At 36.3% G+C, this 22670-nt stretch overlaps 1 protein-coding gene across 2 annotated transcripts in view; it reads left to right on the forward strand.

Annotated features, from left to right (window-relative positions):
• The window catches only part of SLC17A6 (solute carrier family 17 member 6), a 33239-nt gene extending 12732 nt beyond the window's left edge, over positions 1 to 20507 (forward strand). For both annotated transcript variants that reach the window (XM_086612883.1, XM_086612884.1), the window contains 9 exons: positions 8573 to 8687; positions 10536 to 10623; positions 10725 to 10811; positions 11733 to 11875; positions 13956 to 14105; positions 16475 to 16607; positions 17325 to 17435; positions 19694 to 19821; positions 20175 to 20507. In XM_086612883.1, the coding sequence (XP_086469009.1) occupies positions 8573 to 8687; positions 10536 to 10623; positions 10725 to 10811; positions 11733 to 11875; positions 13956 to 14105; positions 16475 to 16607; positions 17325 to 17435; positions 19694 to 19821; positions 20175 to 20507 (1288 nt within the window). The remainder of the gene's footprint in view (positions 1 to 8572; positions 8688 to 10535; positions 10624 to 10724; positions 10812 to 11732; positions 11876 to 13955; positions 14106 to 16474; positions 16608 to 17324; positions 17436 to 19693; positions 19822 to 20174) is intronic.
• Positions 20508 to 22670: the final 2163 nt, after the last annotated feature.

A 22670-nucleotide genomic window follows, 5' to 3' on the forward strand; every position in this document is an offset into this window, starting at 1 on the left:
CTCACACTGGATTCATTTTTACTTAGTCCATTCCAAATACATAAACAGAAATATAAACTGTCCCAAGGAGGGTAATCAGCATGATTAAAAAATGAAAAGATAACCAGAGTAAGAAACATTATCAGGATTGTTTAGGTTACAAAGGTGACGAACAGGTGACATAACAGGTATGTACTTAAAACATATCAGTATAGGCAATGTAAATATTCCAAATGAGTGGCTACTCACAGTTCACAGTCCAGGAGGTAACCATTGATGCACAGGGGAAGAGCTGAAAAAAATGCAAACAATTGTCACAATATATTACTGAGGAAAAATGATTTGTTCAGAAGTCAGCAAGAGCACTGTTTACATTTACATAAATTGAAAGCAAGTAAACCATTATTAATAGTGTTAAATTTATAACTTCCAAGCAAACCTCAAGCAAGTACATTATAGGCAAAAATATTATTTTCTGTTACTGAGAAGCACCTGTATTACTCTCAGTTGACGAGTACAAGTCCACAAATGTGGACTTTTGGAATTACTTGGATATAGCATGGCAGAGATCCTCAAGATACTAAATGTAGAGAACTACATTTACTCTTGATGATTTTTTTCAGGAAAAAATATAAAAATTTCAGAATTGGATCCTGCTTGTTCAGATATAACTAACAAGAGCAGGATCATATCTGAAATTTGGACTTATTTTTGCATTCCATTCTCCGTTGATCCTAATCCTTTGAAATCAGGATCTGTAGAAAAATTGCCAAACACTTTACATAGAATTACCACAGACACTTTCAGACCAAGCTTATAAAGAAACATATTATTTTTTGGGATTGTATCATCCAGATATGACAATACTGTCAGATAACTTTGCTCCCAGTTCTCTCCCAGGTCTTGAGCCTCCATGAATCCCTACTGCATGTATGAAACCTCATTATAAGGGTCCCTTTCAGAGGGGAAAAAAAAATCCTCTGGAACAAAACCCATGTATATTTCTGACATATCTCTTTCCAACGGATATCCTTAATCACCTCTACCTGCTTTGATACTTCACCTCAATACAATATGTACACTGGATTTCATGTAACAAAATGCTGTTTAGGTTGGTTGCATAAAAGTGCTGATGTCACAGTCACTTTGCTCTGAAGGAGTCTACATGTACCCTGTGCAGTCTAGATACAATCAGCTATAACATGTGGCCTGTATGTCAGAAAACACTCCACAAAGCAGTATAGATAGATACATCTTTGGAGTCCAGCAGATAGCAATTATCCTCCCAATCAGCTCCTCAAAATATTGTAAAGTTAAAACACAGATGATTTCTTTGATAACTGTATTATATATCTCTAAATCAACAGAGATAGTTGAATCACAGCCTAAGCCCTGGAACTCGGTAAGGTAATTTGAATGAGATGGTCTTGGTTTGAAACATGATCTAGCAGATTCCATATTTAAGGATCAAGCCATCTCAAAGCTAATGAGCTAGAAGGAGTGAGTCAGAGTTTTATCGAGACATATATGGATATAATGAGTTGTAAAACAAAACCGCAGGTTTGAGACATTCCCCAGCTGAGTTCAAACAGGAGAGAGAGAGAGAGAGAGGCTTGGTAGGGTGATCAAATGAATGAAGAATAAAGAAAATGAGATGAAGAGGGCCTGGCTTGCTTAGTGATGCCAAAGAAAGACGATAGGATTGCTATTGGGGTAAACTGCACAGATTAAACCCACTAAAATAAAACAGCGTGGGTACAAGATATCTACTGGATGTAGGAAGTAACAAGCTGGAAAGGCCTCCAAAACAAGTAGGGCAAATGCTAATTACTTTGAGATGGAACCTGATCTGCTTCTGAAAGGATGATGTAATGCAATTGCTGGTAAGAGCAACGATCAGAATTTAATGACCCAGGAGTCTTTTACATTCAGCATCAATTGCAATGATGCTGTCATCCAGTAGCAACCAAGTTTTTCATAAAATACACACTGTCATATCAAAAGTAGATCTGTGAACAGGCAATGGAATGAGCAGCCTGAAAACTATTTAGGGTCTTGGTTTGACCTGTACGAGTCGGTGGCATGAGTGGGGCTTGGAGAAGGCGGAAGGGGACTTTGTGTTACAGATGCACATTGACTTAGTCTCTGCACAGCATTTCACTTTGGTGCTCCATTCAGTCCTTGCATGGTCTGTTTTGCTAAAAGAGTTGGGAATATTTTGGGATTTATTTATCTTCAAAGCTGGCAGATCAAACCACAGCAAATTCAGGCCCTCAAAATGTTCACGATCTGTATCAAAGACTTAGAAGACCATCACCACACCTGATACAGGTAGAGACATACTTTGTAAGAAGGGAAGTGCTAACTGGTGGATAAATGGCTGAAATTTCTATAGATTCAGTCACTGCATAAATCAAAGAAAAAAAAAGTTAAAAAGGATGATCACAAATTGTCATTGCTAGCAACATTTGTAGAAAGAAGGATTCTGAAAATCTGCTGCATGCCTACAGGCATTCCAGCTAGCTCTTGGCCTATTTCTCCCTAGACATTTTGTTTTACTGAAATAAGTAAGCATTTAATCCAGCATTCAGCCTTGCAGATCCTCTCAGACAAGAAATGCTTTACGTTGTATAAAATGCTAACAGAATCGGTTCTATGTTGTGTTGTTGGCCTTTTGTAGGAGCAGGTGTGTCAAAGATGATTGATAGTAGGCAGAGTCAGAGTAAAAGAATAAATTTTAGAAAACTTGAGCTGACACAATAGTATAAAAAGTCACTTTGTGTGATACATTTTCAGCTGCCCAGAGCTGCTCTCACTCTGGGACTTTCCCAAACAAGCACAATTCAAGAAAGAACATCAAAGGATAGTCAAGACCTAGTTTATTTATAGATGTTTGATGAAATAAGTCTTTGTTCAACATATTTTAAGTGTTTTCTGTAAGGAAAAGGAATAGGAATAACCAGCTCACCAACTTGAATTCAAACAAATTCTGTTTTTTTAAATGACAGAATTTTCATCTCATCTTCAGACTAGGTTGGGAAAACTTCCCAAAGAAAACTCATGTTTTCACTCCTCTTTGGTTTCCAACCTTACCTAACAGAGGAATCTCATCTAAGACTAGGAAGAATATTTTATCCTTGTTTACAAATGAAGTATTTGTTCAATACAGATACCTTATATATTTGTTCAGTAGATACCCAATACACAACAAAAATAGTGTTCTTTGTAATATGATCAGTATTACCGTAAAATTGTCAAGTGCAGAGGTTGTACGCCCCAGAAAAGAACATGGGCGACATTTTCCATAGGTTCCTGTTTACAGTCAGAATAATCCACCTTATAATATTTTGAATTAATTTATTGTAGCAGTGTGAAATGCTTTCACACTCCCCTCCTCCTCATGATTCCCTAGAAAACTAAAAAAAATAATCAAACTTTCCTATTCTGTAGATAAATCTTCCATGAAATGATGATCAGTGGCTTTTTGGAGGTGAAAATTATTCAGTTACAGCTCTGAATGAATTTTCTATCGAAGCTATTGAAAACTTCTTTAGGTTATCATGAAGAGCAGCTTGCAACCTTCTATGCCTTCATAATTCTCAGTGTAAATCTCTTAAAATATCTGCAATATTGTTTTGTAGTTTTCAGTGACCAACACTTACTATTCTTTAATTAATTTGAATTTTAATGAAATGGCATTCATAACTCATTGATACAGCATATATTTAAGCATCTTAAACCTACAGTATTTTCTCTTTTAAACAAATGTTAAAAAATGCTCATTTGAACATACAGAGTTACTCTTTGATTTTTTTTTTTAAAGGATAAACCTACTTAAGGTACTTCATATGCTTTAGAACAGATCTATTATTTAGTTTCCATAACAGTTTTGTTTTCATGAAGTTGGTCCATTTATTCAGAGAGTAGAGAGACACAGATAATTGTGGAATTTGTCAATTATATTAAAAAATGACATAAATAGAAATACGGGGCCTTCAGACAGCTGAGGAATTGACTCCTAGTCATACACGTATGAAAGAGGTTTTAGCTTTATGGAGTCATTGTGACAATTTTCACTCCCAGTCACTGGGCTTAAAGGATGCTTCCAGCCAGGACCCCTGACTTTCAGATATCATGTGTGTAACCCAATATGTTACCCATCTGGCATTGAGCATTTGGCATGCATCTGTGCTCCCGCTGTTCTCAGCTCACTTTTTGAGCTGGCGCTTCTTCCAGTCGAGTAACGATATCTGTAAAGCACTTCCATGCAGAATGCTCATGTATTACGAACTGCCTGGAAAAGGTAGATGAGGATAGTGGGGCTGCACAGATGCAGCGATTAGAAATCCAGAGATGAAAATAAATACGTTTCTTTCTCTTTAGTTTGTCCCCTAAGAGAAAAATGAGCCAATTGGCTTGAAGACAAAAAGATGAATTCCTCCTGCAACCTCATTCCATTCAAAGCATTTTTCCTGGATTGTCAGAGTCATTTCCTTCCTTTGCTCCCATCCCAAATGTCTCTTAGTCAAATATGATTTTGCTATTATTACTACTTGTATTACAGGAGGACTAAGTCACAGCTCATGACCTTCAGATAATGCCAATGTCAGTAAAACACTGAGGATCAATGTTAGATTCTGTCTTTTGGGACTGAGTCTACCGAGTCTAGAAATAGAAATAGATAAGCAAAGCATAATTCTTTGTTTCGAGGCCTCTTCTGGTCACTTCTGAGGGCCAGGATTTATCTTTATTTTCCCCTCCTTGACATACTTCTACTGTATTTTTTCATTGGTCATTTTCTGTACATGGTTATTTTCTTCCTTATATGGTTATATGATTTGTTGATTTGGGGTCATAAAGGAGTTTTCCCCAAGTCTGGGGACTGCTGAAGGCCTTTCAGGGCATTTTAATTTCCTCCTAACACCAGGGACAAGAATGATGGCAATGTCATTGGCTTCTCCTGCTCTGTCTCTGTGACATGCTGTAGTTTTCCCAGAATTTACCTTCAAACTGCTAGAGCTTTTCAATTTATGCCATGGAATTATAATATGTTTTGTGGGGTTTGAAGTGCGCCCAGTGTGAAATGGATGTTCAGGGATAACTCTGAGTGAAAATTCAACAGCACGGCTGCATGGGTTTCCTAGGCTGGTCTCAACCCAAGGGACACCATGCAGGAAAAGCTTGGCTCACTCTGTAAGCGACTTGAACTATAGCCCATGTTCTTGTAGAAGTCATGAGCAAAGAAATGCCTAACAGGGCACGGCAGCTTTGAGATTGTGTATCCCATAAGGACCACACCTGTCCATTCAAGATGATATCAGAATATCAAGAGGACAAACAGATGCATGTATAAAAAAATGCAGTGGGGTGTGGAATAGGAATGAACACTCTTAAACAGGCTGAAAGTCTTATTTTAAACAGGGAGCCATGTCTGCCTGAGAAGGAACATAATCCATCTTCAATCACAATGAATACCACTGTAGAACCCCACATAATGTCGATTTGCCATGGAAACATAAGAATCTTCAAGAAATCCATGTTCGGAGCTAACATTGCAGCAAAATTGAGCCAATGAGAATTGTTTGACAAGCAGAAATGAAACTAAATAGGATAATAGATCATAAAATCACTAGCTTAGTAAGCACAACAAAAAGGTAAACACAAAAAAAGTGCGACACAATTTGGGGTTTGATGTGTGGGTCAGTAAAACACCTTAGAAATGCCTTATGAACAATCAAAATGTTCCATTTCCCAATTAAATATATTCAAATGTGAGCAGTATTCCAATATATTTAGGCTTATTGTAGCTGAAAATTATTCTTATCTGATCTAAATCATAATAAATGTAGTTGAGGTATTTAAAAGAATAAAATGGGAAGCTTGTACAAAACCCAGAACTATATCATAATACTCTGTTAGGAAGAAGAATTTGGTATTTATGAAGGTAAAGTAAGTGCAACAAGAGAAAAGAGCATGAAGGAGAAATACTGATTATATTTATGGATGTGCATTGAGAGGTGCAAAGCAAATGTAGGAAGATGTATTTGCTCTTGACTGAAAGTTCCAGAGGAAACTGACTCACTTAAATAGTCATGCACTAAATTCAGGGTGCCTCTTGTAATATGCGTTCAAAAAAAGAGGATAAAAAAGCCATTTCTTACAAGAATCATAATTTAACTTTAATTCTTTCTACCCTTAAATTTATAGGGTTTTTTTTTTTGAGAAAAAATGGATCTATTTTTGAGAAGGCTGTTCCTATAAAGCATAATTCTGAGACAAAATTGACTTACCATTGACATTCTGGAAGAATTTCATAATCTGCTTCTCAATGTAACTAAATATTCAGTGATATTTGTATGTCTAAATACAGGCAAGATTTTCATTTGGAAGATGTATATCTCTGCTCATTCCTTAAATCACATTTTCCTTTCTCTTCTAGAAGGAACAGACTCAAGGAAACAGCTTCTTTTTAGTCAACATGAGAATAAAAGCCATTCTGAGAAACACAGCTTTTGGTTGTGGAAAACAGAAGCTGATTTCAGATACAGAATTGAAAAACTAGAGTAAATTTCCTTGAAGAAACAGTTACATACTATAATAATATTATAAATCTCATCTTTATAAACAGATGGCATTTTTTATTATTCTGTCTTAGCATGATTTTAACATGAATAGTGATTTAGAAAGAGTTGCACTGGTCCACACTAGCTAAGAATCTCCTTCAGCAAGTCTATGCACAATCACAAATTTAAAACCACACTGCTGCATTAGGCATTTAGCTAAATATCTACTCAGAAAAGAAACAGAAAAGGCTATAAACCAAGCCGTCCTTTCTTCCTGCTTACAAGCAAATAAGGATTTTCTCAATGAACCTTTAGAACAGTTACAGTATATTGCTCTTCAAATATTGCTAACAGGAACATCTAACATGTAAAAAGAATTTGTAAAAAATCAAAAGCGAAGCTCCTATGAATCCCAAACTTTTCTCATTAATAAATAAAGAAAAGCAAATGAAAACCAAGACACCATTGTGGTTCATGTGAACATACGGGGTATTAAATTGAAAGGAAATGAACTGCAAGTACTTTTGGAGTAGAAACTCACACATAAAGAAGTTAAGAGTAAAGACAGAGTTCAGTCCAAAATAGTTTACATAGTGCAACACAAACACATGCACCAGTCAGTCCCAGTAAGTGTACAGAACATGCTGCCAAACAAAGCCAAAAACGTGCTCCACAGCCAGCTAGATCTTGTTCAACATGAGATGAGGATCACAGGGAACACAGTGAGGAGACCAGATTTAGAGCTATTGAACAAAGCTTCCTTACTGTGCCAAGAAACTTTTTTTTTTTCTGCTGCCCTTTAATATTTGTCAAATAGAAGTGGAGCATACTCAGCGTGCTATTTAAAGATTTGTATCAGGCAGTAATTCTAAATAGACAATGTGAAACAGAGTTGTCTTTCAGGAGAATTTTTGTCTTTGAAACTTATCACTGTTTCCTGCTTCTTTAGCCCAAGGTCTGTTTCTCACTAGCTTATGGCACTGTACCAATTTCTGAAGAACACATGCTAAGGTTAAAGGTTTCTGTCAAATCAGTTCCACATCAGATATCGTGATGTCATATGTTAAGACATCTCCAGGATTTATCTTAGCATTACATAGTTATGTATAAAGAAAGTGGCCAGTCATTGCTACCGGCTTCTTCCCTTCGCATGGTTCCACTGAAAGGAAAATGGGGGGGAAAATGATTATTTCTACAATAAAGGAATGAATGAACATAGAAAATGATATAATAATGTTGGAGAAAAGGCTTCCTTTTACAAGTGCAGATATTAATTGCATCAAATTGAAATTCAGTCAAAGCAGTGGAATTTCGAAAATGAATCATCACTTCACACATTTATTTAGACCTTGTAATGTGCTTTATTTGAAGCAATTCCTAGGGTACTGTTGGAATCAAAATCAACAATATTCAATGAATAGCCTCTGAAAAAACAGCAGAAAGAATGATCTGCTTTCTATGGATATGTGTTACCAGGTTGATTAACTCTTGGGTATAGAAAATCCTAGCTCTGTTTGAAATGCTTTGGCATTTATGAAAGTGGATTCTCTTCCACTTTATGAGCAGTGAATGCATGGTGCCACTTGCTTGAAACTGAAACGCTAACAAGAGTTTCTCTTTTACTTGGCCACCTGTTTTCACAAACCATTTGGAGACCTAATTTCTGATTTCTCTAGAGGGTGGTGAATTCAATCAGATTTGGTTGAAATAGATGTGAAAATTAACTAAAGAAAGAGTGAGGATAGGGAGAGTAAGATCTATACCTGTGATTGAATAAGATGTATTTCCTTAGGAAATTAACACTAAATAAATGTCTATGTCCATGTTTGGTCTGGGTCTTGTTAGACAGGTTATTACACTAGAGGGAAGTAGACACTAATCCAGTCCAGCAGTTAGTATATTCCCTACATAAAGAACATATGTTTAAATACATCTACATTGATATGTGAGCATATGTGGAATAAGTCAATTGGAACAACACTGAAGATACCTCCTTTTCTTTTTTTTTTTTTTTTTCCCCTCCTTTGCAGAGTATTCGGTGCTGCTATACTGCTGACATCCTCCCTCAACATGTTAATCCCGTCTGCAGCCAGAGTTCACTATGGATGTGTCATCTTTGTTAGGATCTTGCAGGGCCTTGTAGAGGTATGGAAAAATTATAAAATAACCAATAAATATGATAGATATTTGTTAGCCTTTAAGTAGCAATTGTAAATTTTTGGGGAAAATAAAAAATGTTTTCAGTTTATTACTGATTTTCAGTGTAAAGGATTTTAATGTATGAATTACAGCTATTTGATTTTCCTTCATCTATAAAATTACATAGCAACGTTTTCTCTTGCTGAGAAGCCAGTGAGATATGTATTTAAAACTGAAGTTTCACTAATGTACTGCATAAAGCTTATACTGGTGCTGTTCTCAACAGTTATTTGCTGTCCAGCCTCACAGACTAAATCGATAATAAAAAATTAAGCTTCTATCATAGGCCCTGGCCATGCTCTTGTTGGAATGAATGAGAGAGTTACCATAATTTAAAAGAGAAAGAGGTTGAGCCTGCCTTCTAAATTTATTTGCTTGTTTGTTTCTTTACTGAAAGACAGATTTTTAAGCCTGTGAACGCTGGTTCATTGTTTCTCAGGGCTACACACTTCTGTTGCGTCAGCTGATTTTAACTCATGTGCTTTATTGTATAAAAAGACTCCAAAAGAGGGTGTGGAATGTGCCTGAAAAAGTCAGGTAGCCATCAGTCAAGTTCTTAAAGTACACATGTGTCCTGAAAAGTGATCTGCATGTACAGAGGTGTGCTTGACTGCAAAGAGGAGAGGAACAGAAGCAAGTAATTACAAAATAAAATAGCTATTTTAGATCCATTCATTTCTGTGACAATGTTCAAAGGAACTGTGAATGCAAAACATCTTGAACAGAATCATTTGAAGAAGGATTACAATAAATCACGACAATCTTAAAATTCTGTCTTTATATCTTTTTGTAAAATTAACAATAAGACTGAAATGAATATAAAATTGGTTCTACAATCTTGTTTCCAAACAAGAATGCATTTTACAATATATGGAGACTGATAATCTCAACATTTATGATACCCACAACATTTGCAAAAAGTTTTGGTTTTTTTTCTACTTTTTGCATAGGAAACAAAACATCAGATTAAGAGAAAAGTGGCTCTACGTACAATTACACAACATCATAATAATTCTTAAGCAGGAATTTTGTGAAAAACTACTGTACATTTCAAATTACATTCTCTACAGTTTCAACACTGCAGGATGTAGTGGTTTGGGTTTTTTTTGTTTGTTTTTGTTTTGTTTTTTTTTTCTATTTTTAAGTTAAAGGCTTGTTTTGAAGAGAAACCCACAAAGTAACTGGTTTAAAATCAAACCAACTAACATAATTCAATTATTTGCTATAAGTGCTCAAGAAGGTTCATTAAAGACAAAGATAGTGAAAAAGTGCTCTTTCAACATTATATTTTTAATCTCTTATTTATTTTATTTTCTAGTTTTAGAGCAGTGGAACAGTAGCCTATATTTCCTAAATTAGACTTTAAATATTAGACCAAAAATTGTTAGAAGACCATTAAAATTGAGAGCTGGAGAAATGAGCCCAGCATTAGAGAGACTCCAGAGGGTCTGTGTTTTCAACCTTCCTTTGACTCTGGTACTTATGTGTTAAGATTCTTTCTTTTAATTCTTCACAATTCTTTCCTGGAAGGGGGAGGGGGAGCAAAAGGAAATAATTATGTTTTATCTCTGTTTCATAAGGCCTCTTTAATGATTTGGAGTGATATACAAAATCCATTTCAACTTTAATAGAATTTGAAGTTTTCCTATGGCTGTGCTCAGACTTGACGGTAGAAATGCAAAGCATTCTCAACTTCTTGTTTTTAGCAATTAAAAAAAAAAAAACAAACATGCAAAGACAATGAACTGAGTGACTGATCAGCATTAGCTAACTTGTGGCACACCCATTCCCCAGGGGGTCACCTACCCTGCCTGCCACGGTATTTGGAGCAAGTGGGCCCCCCCATTAGAAAGAAGTAGGTTAGCAACCACTTCCTTTTGTGGTAAGTAACTTTCTATTTTTGTCTTTCTTTCATTTGTAACATAGAAGTATTTCAAGACTGAATTTTTCTCCCTTTTCATCCACACATGTCTTGTTTTGTAGGTTCCTACGCAGGAGCTGTTATTGCAATGCCTTTAGCTGGAATTCTAGTGCAATATACTGGCTGGTCTTCTGTGTTCTACGTGTATGGTATGCATTTTTGCTCATCTCACTCCAATATCGTATGACCTTACTCTACCCTTTCTAAAAATGTAAAAGTTACTGTTAAGAGGCAAAAAAAAAAAGAAGAGAATTGAGTCCTTAAAGCTAAAAATACAGACTAGAGAAAAGAACAATGAAAGAATAGAATTTAAAGGAAAGAGTAAGAAAGCAACATTACTAAGAAAGAAGAAAAGCTAGCTCATGGCAAAATCTTCATCACTTCTAGTACAAGTAATGCGGGCTGCTATGCAGATCTATAGAATCTCAGATCACGAACGTCGCTCTTTCATTTATACAACTATAAGTTCAGAGTACTTGCCTTGACTAAAATGTCCTCATATTTATCTGAAGACCTACAAACTTCATTCACACTAGTTGTGCTACCATGAACTAACACTGATGAAATAGTGTCACAAAGGCGTTCATTCTACAGTGTAAAACTGATATGAATTAAGAGGAAACACAGAAATTTAATAAATTACTCAGGAAGCACATTGTTATGTTGAAAACAATGCCACAATCATGTATTTTGCAAGTAAAAAATTTAGTGCAGTAATCAAACAACAGTGGCTTGAGGTAGAATAGAACGTCATTTACCATCCAGTGAAATGAAGTGGAAGTTGTTTCATTGCATAGTATTGTATAAATCGATGTTAAAATACCAGTGAATACTCCCTTACAGTGAAATTATTCTGTAAATGAAACAAAGACAACTTCACTGTGGTCCATCTCTTCATGCATTTTGCACAAATACTGTTTGCAAGATCCAACTCTCTGCTAGAATGACTCAGCAGAGAAGCAGTAACAACAATTGCCATTCAAATTCGTTATAATTATTCACAGATTTTTTTCTTTTTTTTGCTGTTTTACTGCACATTTCTTTTTAAAGTCTTTCTTTCCATTCCAAAGGGAGCTTTGGTATAGTCTGGTACATGTTTTGGCTGTTGGTTTCGTATGAGAGTCCTGCAAAGCATCCTACGATCACAGATGAAGAAAGGAGATACATAGAAGAAAGCATTGGAGAGAGTGCCAACCTCCTAGGTGCAATGGAAGTAAGAATATTACTCACTTGTTTCCTATGAGATAGTAATAAAAACAAACAAACAAACAAAAACAAATAGAAACAAACAAAAAAATATCAAACACCCTCCTTCTTTAAGACAGAAAAGCATGTTTCAAACATTTGAATTTTTTTGGGGTGGGGAAGTCAGAAATCTGCTCATGGATTTCTGGGAGGATAATGCTTCTGCAAGAAAGGAATATAGGTTCCAGTTCTTCTAGCAGATCGTGCATGGAATTTATGCATCTTTTTCTACTCCAAAGGATAAAAAAAGCCCTACAGCTACATGTGAAATTGCAGCTTTATTGAGACTTTTATAGTACTTTGAGTTCAAGTGGTTCATTCCCTTTCTATATAATCCCTTCTGGAAGGTTTTCTTCTTCCTAAAAGTAAACCGGAGGTAAAGCACTACCAAGTGTCTCCTGAGGTCTTCAGAACATCAGAAAAAAACCCAAATCTGGACTATTCTGTTTCATTTGCAAGAAAGACTGCAAGTTGCAATAGAGCATGCCAGGAGAGCCATAAGAACATTCCCCATTGCCGTGGTAATTTTGTGAGAAACTTACTATCAAGCCTCTTATAATCTGACTTAATTTTGTGCTGGTTTAGCTCTCAAGAACTAAAACAATAGCAATGAACTCAGATCATTTTGTAGCCACTTAATAATCCTATCATGCTAAATTGTAATATTCTTATTTATCTAACTATTGAAAAGCTTTAAACAAATTATCATCATGCTTATTAAGTCAAGAAAGTAAAAAAAATTTAGTTCTGAAGTCTCACTTCATCTGCTAAACTCATTCCATGTTCGTCCTCATTACCACTCTTCATCGTGTTTTCTAATTGGTCAGATTGCTGGTTCTTGACTGAACTCAGGAATAAACCATTTTTTTCTTAGTAATAAACTCTGATCCAGATTAAATATCAAATTAAAAAATAGTAAAGAGTCATTTATTTGATAGATGACATTTTTAGGCATTTTTGAGGTAGTGTCTGGGTTGATATTTAATAACATCCAGCAATGTTCATGGTTTCTTATACCTGTAAGCACTTTTGAAAATCTTATGTGAAATGAGATATTTCAAAGGATGCCTGTATAACTCTAACTTGGGCTGGATATTTTCTATTTTTTTATTGTTGTTTTTTAATGAAATATTTTTTGGAAGCAATTAGTTTCTTCCCATGGTTATGAATCAAGTTATCATTTCTGGCTGGCTTCTCATTAATTAAGTCACACTTAATCCTTAGCTCTCGCTTAAGTGTGATTTAATGAGTATAAAACACATTGCATGCATCTATCTATGGGCTGGTTTTCTTTGAAGAAGAGCCAGTATTTGAGTAAACAGTAGATCAAATTCAGCCTGAAACCTTGCTGAAGTGATTTTCAAACACTCATCTGGGTCTGAATCCTGTTACTTGGATCAACACAGATGGGCAGAACCCTGGGCTCATGGAGAGGTGCTGGGACTCAGCAGGATTGTAGTTTTGCCCATCTGTCTTTTTTTTTTTTTTTTTCCCCTACAATTGTGCAATTCATTTTAAAAATACAACAAAACAGACACAAAAACATGTTGACCAAGCAGTTTAGGCTGAGGCTTGATAAAAAAAAATATTCAGAATGCTGGGATTAAGATTTAAATGCTAAAATACAAGCTTAAAATGAATCTGGATGAAATAGTGCACTTACAGCATAAAATCTGGCTGTTGCCTTAGATAAAGCAACGTTGTCTTTTCAAGACACGTTATTATTTTGGACTTAGTATGTTCCTGTTTACACAATAGAGATAATGGCACTTGTGCGTGAGTGTTGTGATACACTTAAGTATCACTGAGTTTCTCCTTTTGTGCATTTTGCAGTAATTTTTACTTGCTTATGTTTTTAAATTAAATTTTGATCATCCAAACATGGATGCATCGACTTTATGATAATTTAAGTCACTGGATTTCAGATACAGAAAGTTATGCATATATGAGTTTGTTGGAGCGTAGGTAAAAATAACAGATAGGAAAAGAGAAGACAGATAGTTGATAACCAACAAAATGTTGACTGGATCCTCCTTTCTATGTTTCAGAAATATAAAACTCCATGGAGAAAATTTTTTACATCTATGCCTGTCTATGCAATAATTGTTGCAAACTTCTGTAGAAGCTGGACTTTTTACTTGCTGCTTATTAGTCAGCCCGCTTACTTTGAGGAGGTGTTTGGATTTGAAATAAGCAAGGTATGTAAAAATAATGCAGAACTTTCATCTTAGCCAAGTAAATATTAGAGTCACATCTGTGGTATTTATTAGGAAGAGGAATAGTAAGGGTTCAGTGTCTTTACCATATGTTTACAAGTCTTAAATCTTATCCCTCTCAGTTACTGGTCCCTTGACCAGTACATGTAAGCAAAGTAACAACAATGACAAGGGTTTGGATAGGGGAAAGTGAAGACAGGATGAGATTTAGTAACGATCTACCTGGGACCATACTGCAAAAACACTTTCAGTTATGTGCTTGAAACCAGATCAGGCAAGGTATTAGAAAGATATCAAGAGACTCATCGCACTTCTGTCCCTGACACCCCGGGGATGTAACATCCCACTGAAGCTGTAAAGAAATCACTGGCAAGTGGTTCCATTTTTCCAGGTGCACTTTGTAAAGCAGGGCCACGTCGTTTTAGGAAGGATAGTACAATCTATCACGTTTCACATCCCCCTTTAATATGATGAGAATTGCCCCCCCTTTTTTAACTTAGGAAGTGAAACAGGCGGTGGCAAAATAGGAGACGTAGGGATGATTTAAGATTCCACATAATTGATATGGATTTTTGATCAGACCTGTGATGTGAATATGGATACATGCAAAGAAGCCTTCAGAATGTGCAGTAAGCTTTCTACTACTACAGATTTCCTTGTTGTGAAAGTGACGGGGGCTTGTGCTTTTGAGAGACCTGTACTCTTTTGATATTGTTCTGTGAGGTATTAAGACACCCTAAATTGTGGTTTAAGTGACAATTAGACGAGCAGCTTCCCACGTGTTGCTGTATTGTGGAATATTGTCAAGATAATGTAATGTTATTCTGCATTTAAAGATGGGTTTCTTTAGCTGGAGCTAATTTTAAGAAGCTTCGCTATGCTTGAAACATCATCTGTTACGGATGCAATAAGAACGGTCACACCCTATAGAATTAATCTGATAATTTTTTTTCTTGAAAATTTTTCTTAGGGTGTATTCAAAGAAATACAGAGCCTTGTAAAAAATGACAGCAAAGTACATTTTCATCTGCTGTGGACATGGATGCTCATAAATGAATAGTTATCATTCGGTCAGGAATGCCTTGCAGCAGTAACTACCATACCATAGTTACTTCATAGATATCTAACTTATTGGGAGAAACATCTATGAGCATGAAGCTAGCCGTCACAACATAGTTGCCACATATATAAACCGCAATGAAATATACAATTTCACAACTTTAATTGAAGAGAAGAGAAAACATGCTTTCTTTCTGTTTTCATGGAGTCTGTCTGCTCTGCACACTGACGTTAACTCAAGTCAGACATCAGGCCAGGCCGATACACTGCTCAGATAGGAATTACACAAAAAACCCTGGGCGTAAGCATGTGTTCAGATATACGTCATAATCAGAATTCCCTATTAGAACAAAATGCCATGCATAATCAAACAAACTATTTGCAAGGCTGTTATGTTGACAGGAGGTAGCAGGTAGCAGCTTGGGCCACACTCACTTTGAAGGCGAATGGTCTTCAAATAGAATCATAGAATCATAGAACGGTTAGGGTTGGAAGGGACCTCAAAGATCATCTAGTTCCAACCCCCCTGCCATGGGCAGGGAAACCCTTCACTACACCAGGTTGCCCAAAGCCTCATTCAACCTGTCCTTGAACACTTCCAGGGATGGGGCACCTACAACTTCTCTGGGCAACCTGTTCCAGTGCCTCACCACACTCTGATTATTATATTTTGTAACAGTCATCAGAAAATTACTGTGTCTTGCTTTGCTAATATGTATGGCATTTTGAATATTGTCAACGGATATTTAGCATGTTATCTTTTACCACATAAACAGTTTCTCAGACATATCTTTTGCCCACGTGAAATTTGAAGCTTGAGTGATGGTCAGAAATCAAAGGCAAATGGCCATCGTGCAAGTAAGGATGATCCACAGGGAATCTGTCTAGACATGTTAGGTTTGCTGGGCAATGCTATGCCAAACACATCACCAACAGAAATGCAGCAACTCAGTTCAACAAATTTGATCATAAATTTTCTGAAAAAAAAGGGCAGACTGGCTATAAATCAGGGGGGAAAAAAGCCATTAGCTTAAACATAAACTGTGAAAACAATCTATAAACAAAAAGCGTCACAGCATCAGAGATTCTTAAAAACTGACTGTGCTTTGTAAAACACAGTGACAACCGAAGTTCACCAGTTTGGTTCATCGAATAAACCAAGTTAAGATTTTTCGTTTCAGCACACAGCCTGAAATTGAAGGGAAACAATTAATTAGTTGCTGAATGCTTCAGAAAACGAAGTCATTATTTCCTTATGGTTTACATTCTGCTACTTCTAACGATTATCTTAGGTGGGTATCTTATCTGCTGTGCCGCATCTAGTGATGACAATTATTGTTCCTATTGGAGGACAAATTGCAGACTTTTTAAGAAGCAGACAGATTCTTTCAACCACTACTGTGAGAAAGATAATGAACTGTGGAGGTAAGTCTTCCTACTTTCTTAAAAAGCTTCTTGTACAGATTCGATGTCCATGTAGTATGCTGAATACAGTAAACAAACAAACTGCATGGTTTTATGTACTTATGAAGCAATATTTTGTGCATTTTTTGTGTATTACAGATGTGGTTACCAAAGAAAAGTAAACACAGTTGTTCTTATCTCCAATTTCAATACAGATGTTTGGTATTTGAAAAAGCATTTAGACTTTGAAAGAAGCAGATGAGCTTTTGGGGAGTAATTTGCCTACTCTTAGCTACTTACTGAATCTTAGCTCCTCACCTAAACACCCTCTGCACTAAGAGAGCCCAGACAACTACCTGAGATTACATATCTGACTGCTGAGAGGTGAAAGGCACATGAGCTAAATCCTGGCTGCGAAAAGAGCTGCAAAACTCGAAAGCAGGTTAAGTCCATGTTCCCGATTAGAGCTGGCTGGCATGACCTAACCAAATCAAAGTATTTCTTTTAATCTTAAAACTGACAGGAAGTAACAATTAATTAGCACACTAAGAATAAAATGAGGATTATCTGAGACAGCAAGAACATGTGGTTTTTAAGGATGAAAGAAATACCTATTATGTTCCGCTCTGAGGTGATGATTTGCCTCTGTCTTCCCATGAAACATTATCATACCTTAAAGGCTGCAATATTCGAGAGGGAACGAAATCTGATGCCTCATTTTCTTTACAATTTCCCCAGGTTTTGGTATGGAAGCAACTCTTCTTCTTGTGGTGGGGTATTCTCATAGTAAAGGAGTGGCTATTTCATTCTTAGTGCTTGCTGTGGGTTTTAGTGGATTCGCCATATCTGGTAAGATTATATTACTCTAACTACTAAAATATTCTATTTTAAGAGAGAGATTGTCTTATTTGGTTTTTATTCATTGACAGTAATTTAAACAAACCTTAGAATTCCAAATGATATTATTTATGATAGTTACAAAGGAAAGTACAATCAGTATTACATCTTCTACATTAGATTATTTTTGTTCAAATACTTGAATATTTTTCACATTCATAGCAGCAAATTAGACTTTCTTTTCAGAGAGGTGTTAATGTACACCATAGATATAGCACAAATGTACTGATATTATACAAGGATATCAAAATTTACATGTCTTTGTTTAAATGTAGGCCTTTTCCTAGTTTTTCCACTGTATATTAGTTATTGGTTTGTTAGTATTGAATTTTTTTATTACTTTGGAGCCCAATTGCTAGTATTTTTTTTCTGATTTAAAGCTCAGTTCTTCCCCTTTCCTGCTGATATATCACCTCGTTGCCTTTGCCTTTCTCAAATACAAGTCCCTGGCCTTCCCTTGTTTTCCCACTGTGATCTTAGTATCCTCTCCCATGCTGATTCCTTATGTCTAAACCAGGTTTTCTTTTCTTTTGTGCCAAACACCTAAAATCTCCTTAATCAAATCTGTCCTTAATTCCATGTATTTTGCAACAGTACAAACTGAAAAGCGTATCACACTTTCTTTAATGGTTATCCGTATCATAGTGCCTCTCACTTCCCTTTTATGACCTTGCTGTATCCAAAGATTTGGTTTCTGCTTTCACTTACTTAAATGCTTATTTTGGGGACAATGAGTTCTGTCATAGAATCATAGAATCATAGAATCATAGAATCATAGAATCATAGAATCATAGAATCATAGAATGGTTAGGGTTAAAAGGGACCTTAAAGATCATCTAGTTCCAACCCCCCTGCCATGGGCAGAGAAATCCTTCACTACACCAGGTTGCCCAAAACCTCATCTAACCTGGCCTTGAACACTTCCAGGGATGGGGCAGCCACAACTTCTCTGGGCAATCTGTTCCACTGCCTCACCACCCTCAATGTAAAAAATTTCTTCCTTATATCTAATCTAAATCTCCCCTCTTTCAGTTTAAATCCATTGCCCCTTGTCCTATCACTACACGCCCTTGTAAAAAGTCCCTCTCCAGCTTTCCTGTAGGCCCACTTTAAGTACTGGAAAGCTGCTATAAGATCACCTCGGAGCCTTCTCTTCTCTAGGCTGAACAGCCCCAACTCTCTCAGCCTGTCTTCATAGCAGAGGTGCTCCAGCCCTCTGATCATCTTCGTGGCCCTCCTCTGGACTCGTTCCAGTAGCTCCATGTCCTTCTTATGTTGGGGACTCCAGAGCTGAACACAGTATTCTAGGTGGGGTCTCACGAGAGCAGAGTAGAGGGGCAGAATCACTTCCCTCGACCTGCTGGCCACGCTCCTTTCGATACAGCCCAGGATACGGTTGGCTTTCTGGGCTGCCAGCACACATTGCCGGCTCATGTTGAGCTTCTCATCCACCAGCACTCCCAAGTCCTTTTCCTCAGGGCTGCTCTCAATCCATTCTCCACCCAGCCTGTACTTGTGCATTGGATTGCCCCGACCCATGTGCAGGACCTTGCACTTGGCCTTGTTGAACTTCATGAGGTTCTCACAGGCCCACCTCTCCAGCCTGTCACTTCAGAGAAGCATGTATTTTTTCAAAGACTATTTAAATAGTTACTGCATAAATTTGAAAAGCATTAAGCTTCTGGAAATGCAAGAGAGCAAGCAAATATTTAGAAAAATAATTAATAAATAATTTATAGATACTGTCTTTTTACTCCCTCCATTTACCACTCAAGAACAGAAGGGAATTCCCTTCTGCTGGTCTGTATGACAAAAAGAAAAACGTGGGCAATAGGAAAGGAAAGTGGTATAAGCTGGAAGAAGAAATGACATGTCATTTTCAGCATGAAATTGTCATGAATGACACTGCGAAAACATGAACTTTCTCCCTGCCTAAATATCTTCTGGGTTCTCTATTCCACATAGACACTAATGGGAAAAAACCTGCAATTTTCTGAAGGAAATACATTTTATAATATTTTTTAAAAAGAAAACAAAAAGCTAGAGTCTCTCTAAGAATATTTAACCATTGTAAGCCTTTTAAAGAAAAAGAAATGCAGTTAACCCACCCAAATATGTCATAATAAAGTTGTCAAGTGATAGCATTACTTTTCAGAACTGAAGTAGTGCTCTGCTTTTGGTATGAATGTGTGCTGACCTTTGTATTGCAGGATTCAATGTCAACCATTTAGACATTGCCCCAAGGTATGCCAGCATCTTAATGGGGATTTCTAATGGAGTCGGGACCTTGTCTGGAATGGTTTGCCCTATAATTGTGGGAGCAATGACAAAGAACAAGGTAAACAGCAATACAGATTTCAAATCTTCCAGTTTAATACTATTAGTTTCAAGGAAAAGACATTTCCATAGTACAACTTGCCAGGATATCCATATTAGAGTCTGGGACCTCTAGGGGATAGAATCCAGGAGGTGGTAAATTTGAAGCATGCTTCCCAAGATGCTCACTAGGTCAATGCTTTTGTAGACTAATGAATAGTGATTTTTCAAGGAAGATGGATATAAGTAATTGGAAAATGGACACTTATATGTTCTAGTTGTGCTGACTATCACAGGCTCAATCTCTAATTTAAAGCTCAGAAGAGTTAGCTAAGTCCATGCACTAGTTTGATTCAGCAAATTTCTTCTTTACAGACACGTGAAGAGTGGCAGTATGTATTCCTCATTGCTGCTTTGGTTCATTATGGAGGTGTTATCTTCTATGGCATATTTGCTTCAGGAGAGAAACAACCCTGGGCAGATCCTGAACAAACAAGTGAAGAGAAATGTGGCTTTATTCATGAAGATGAACTTGCTGAAGAGACAGGGGACATTACTCAGAATTATGTAAATTATGGTACCACCAAGTCTTATGGTGCTACAACCCAGGTCAACGGTGGCTGGCCTAATGGTTGGGAGAAAAAAGAGGAATTTGTACAAGAGGAAGTACAAGACTCATATAACTACAAGGAAGGAGATTATTCATAACAAATCTAAATATTGGGTATATTTTGTAGTGTTTGTGATTAAATTCATTGTGATTGTTTGCACACAGAAATAAAATGTGGTATAAACATGTAAACACATATCAAACAGGAAGGTCTTACTGTAAAAAAAATCCATTAAAGTGCAATCTGTATGAGTTGTGACATGTCATCACTTTCATTAGGTTATATTTGTTCTATAAACATTAGAGTTTTAAGGGTTTACTGGTCAAAACTATAGAGGCAGTTAGATACTTACAGTATACAAGAGCTAAAACTCATAACTAAGGATTAAAGCACAACTAAGCAACCGAGTTGGCACATCTAATGCTCTTTTTAGAAAGCCAAAACTACTTGACCATTAAAAATGCACTTATATATTTGTTACACTGTATTGAAAGAGATTGTGTTAAATACACACGTTTACTCAGTGCAATGTAGGAATTGTGTGTTTAGTCTAAGACAAGAGCTTTCTTAAAGAAGAAAGGTTGAGTCCTAGGCATTTACAGAGGATTGATCCAGTTCCTTTGGTGGTAATTGTATCAAGCCTAAAGAACAAATAGGGCATATTGTATGTTTATCGTGATTACATGCTGCAGGCTACTCTGTGATGAATAAAGGAATTATTTAGGAGTTTTATACTGAATGTTTGGGCACAAATTCTTATTTCTATTCTTTACAGAATCTTATGAAATTATAGACATTGTCATGTTCTTCCCTGAGTCTATCAACTAATATAGAAACAATATATAATGTTAAGTCTGACTTTTCATGCAGACTGTCAAATCCCTTTATCGAAAACCAAGCTTTATTACTCTTTTCTTTGCAGTATATTCCAACTTTGTACTGGGGTCTTTAGAGAGAGAGAAAAAAACAGTATAACCTAGAAAAAGATATAGTCTTTTACAAAATTCCAAAGAGAAATTTACTATGAGCAAGTAGCCCTAAGAAAAAGGATGTATTTGTTTTGCAGAATATTTTGAAGCCAATAGAAGAAACAGAGAATAATTTAACCCTTGTTCTTCCCTTAATAGCTTTCATATTTTTACACATCGCGCCACAGTTGTATACATAGATATAAGTTTATTGAAAATACTGTAATTATAGAAAATGTTGCTATTTTAGAAATCCCTGGAATAAAAAATGTATTTGTCTTTCAATTAAACCTAATAATAATGGACACTGAATATGAGTAACATATAAACTCACAATAAACCAAAGTGGCAAATAACTAGTGTTGGGTTGAAAGAAGCCAACAAGCATCACGCTTGTCTTTTTAGAGTAACTCAACAGTGACTGCACCATTAGTGTACCAAGCAATAAGTGCAATGCATTATGAAGTGCATAATCTTCTAGACTATATATTAACCTTCATTTAGCTTGTTGTATATATTTGGGGTTGTTAGGATTAAACCAAACTGAAACAAACTGAAGTTAGCAACGCCAGACCACTTCTTAATACTCTAAAATGACAACAACGATCCATTTCTTAATTCAATCAAATGATTATTATTGTATGTAATAATCCATTCTGGATTCTTGGTCTGTTCATTGTATTGTGCTAGTGATTGGAAACCCTGCTACCGCAATATACAACTTGAGGATTGTTTCTTCTCCTTTTTTTTAAATGCAAATCATACCTTGACCTTAAGAAAAAAAATATTTTGCTTTGTGCCTCAAAGTGATGTAAAATGTGACCATAGCTTTTGCTGTGTTTAATGAAAAAGATGTGGACTGTGTCACTTTTGTTGCTGCAAAAAGTGTTAATAAAATGCTCTATTTATCCTTTTATATAAAAAAGGACTATTGTAGTTTCTTGTTGCTTTTTTAGATACATCTTAATATCGATGACTGAAATTATAGTCACTGCAGAACCAATTCTGCTATCAACATGGAGATAATATCTTATGTCCCAGCTGGGAGCTATGCTGAATACCCAACGTCCTGTATTATCTACTTTCTCCTCTGACCATGCACAGACGTGTGGTGGGAGAGGCACCTCAATCTAGGCTGCTGTTCCTCCTCTCATAAGGATGGCGGGAGTAGGTGTGAAAGAGAAAGGAGAAGGAGGATCAATGTGCCAGCCAATGCGGTGAAACTGGAAAAGACAGACTAATCTGTGTTAGCTTAAGAGCTGGTGTGGATCAGTATTCTCTGAAGCAAATGA

The sequence above is a fragment of the Tauraco erythrolophus genome, chromosome 6, assembly GCF_009769465.1.
Source record: "Tauraco erythrolophus isolate bTauEry1 chromosome 6, bTauEry1.pri, whole genome shotgun sequence".
In the NCBI taxonomy this organism is placed as follows: Eukaryota; Metazoa; Chordata; class Aves; order Musophagiformes; family Musophagidae; genus Tauraco; species Tauraco erythrolophus.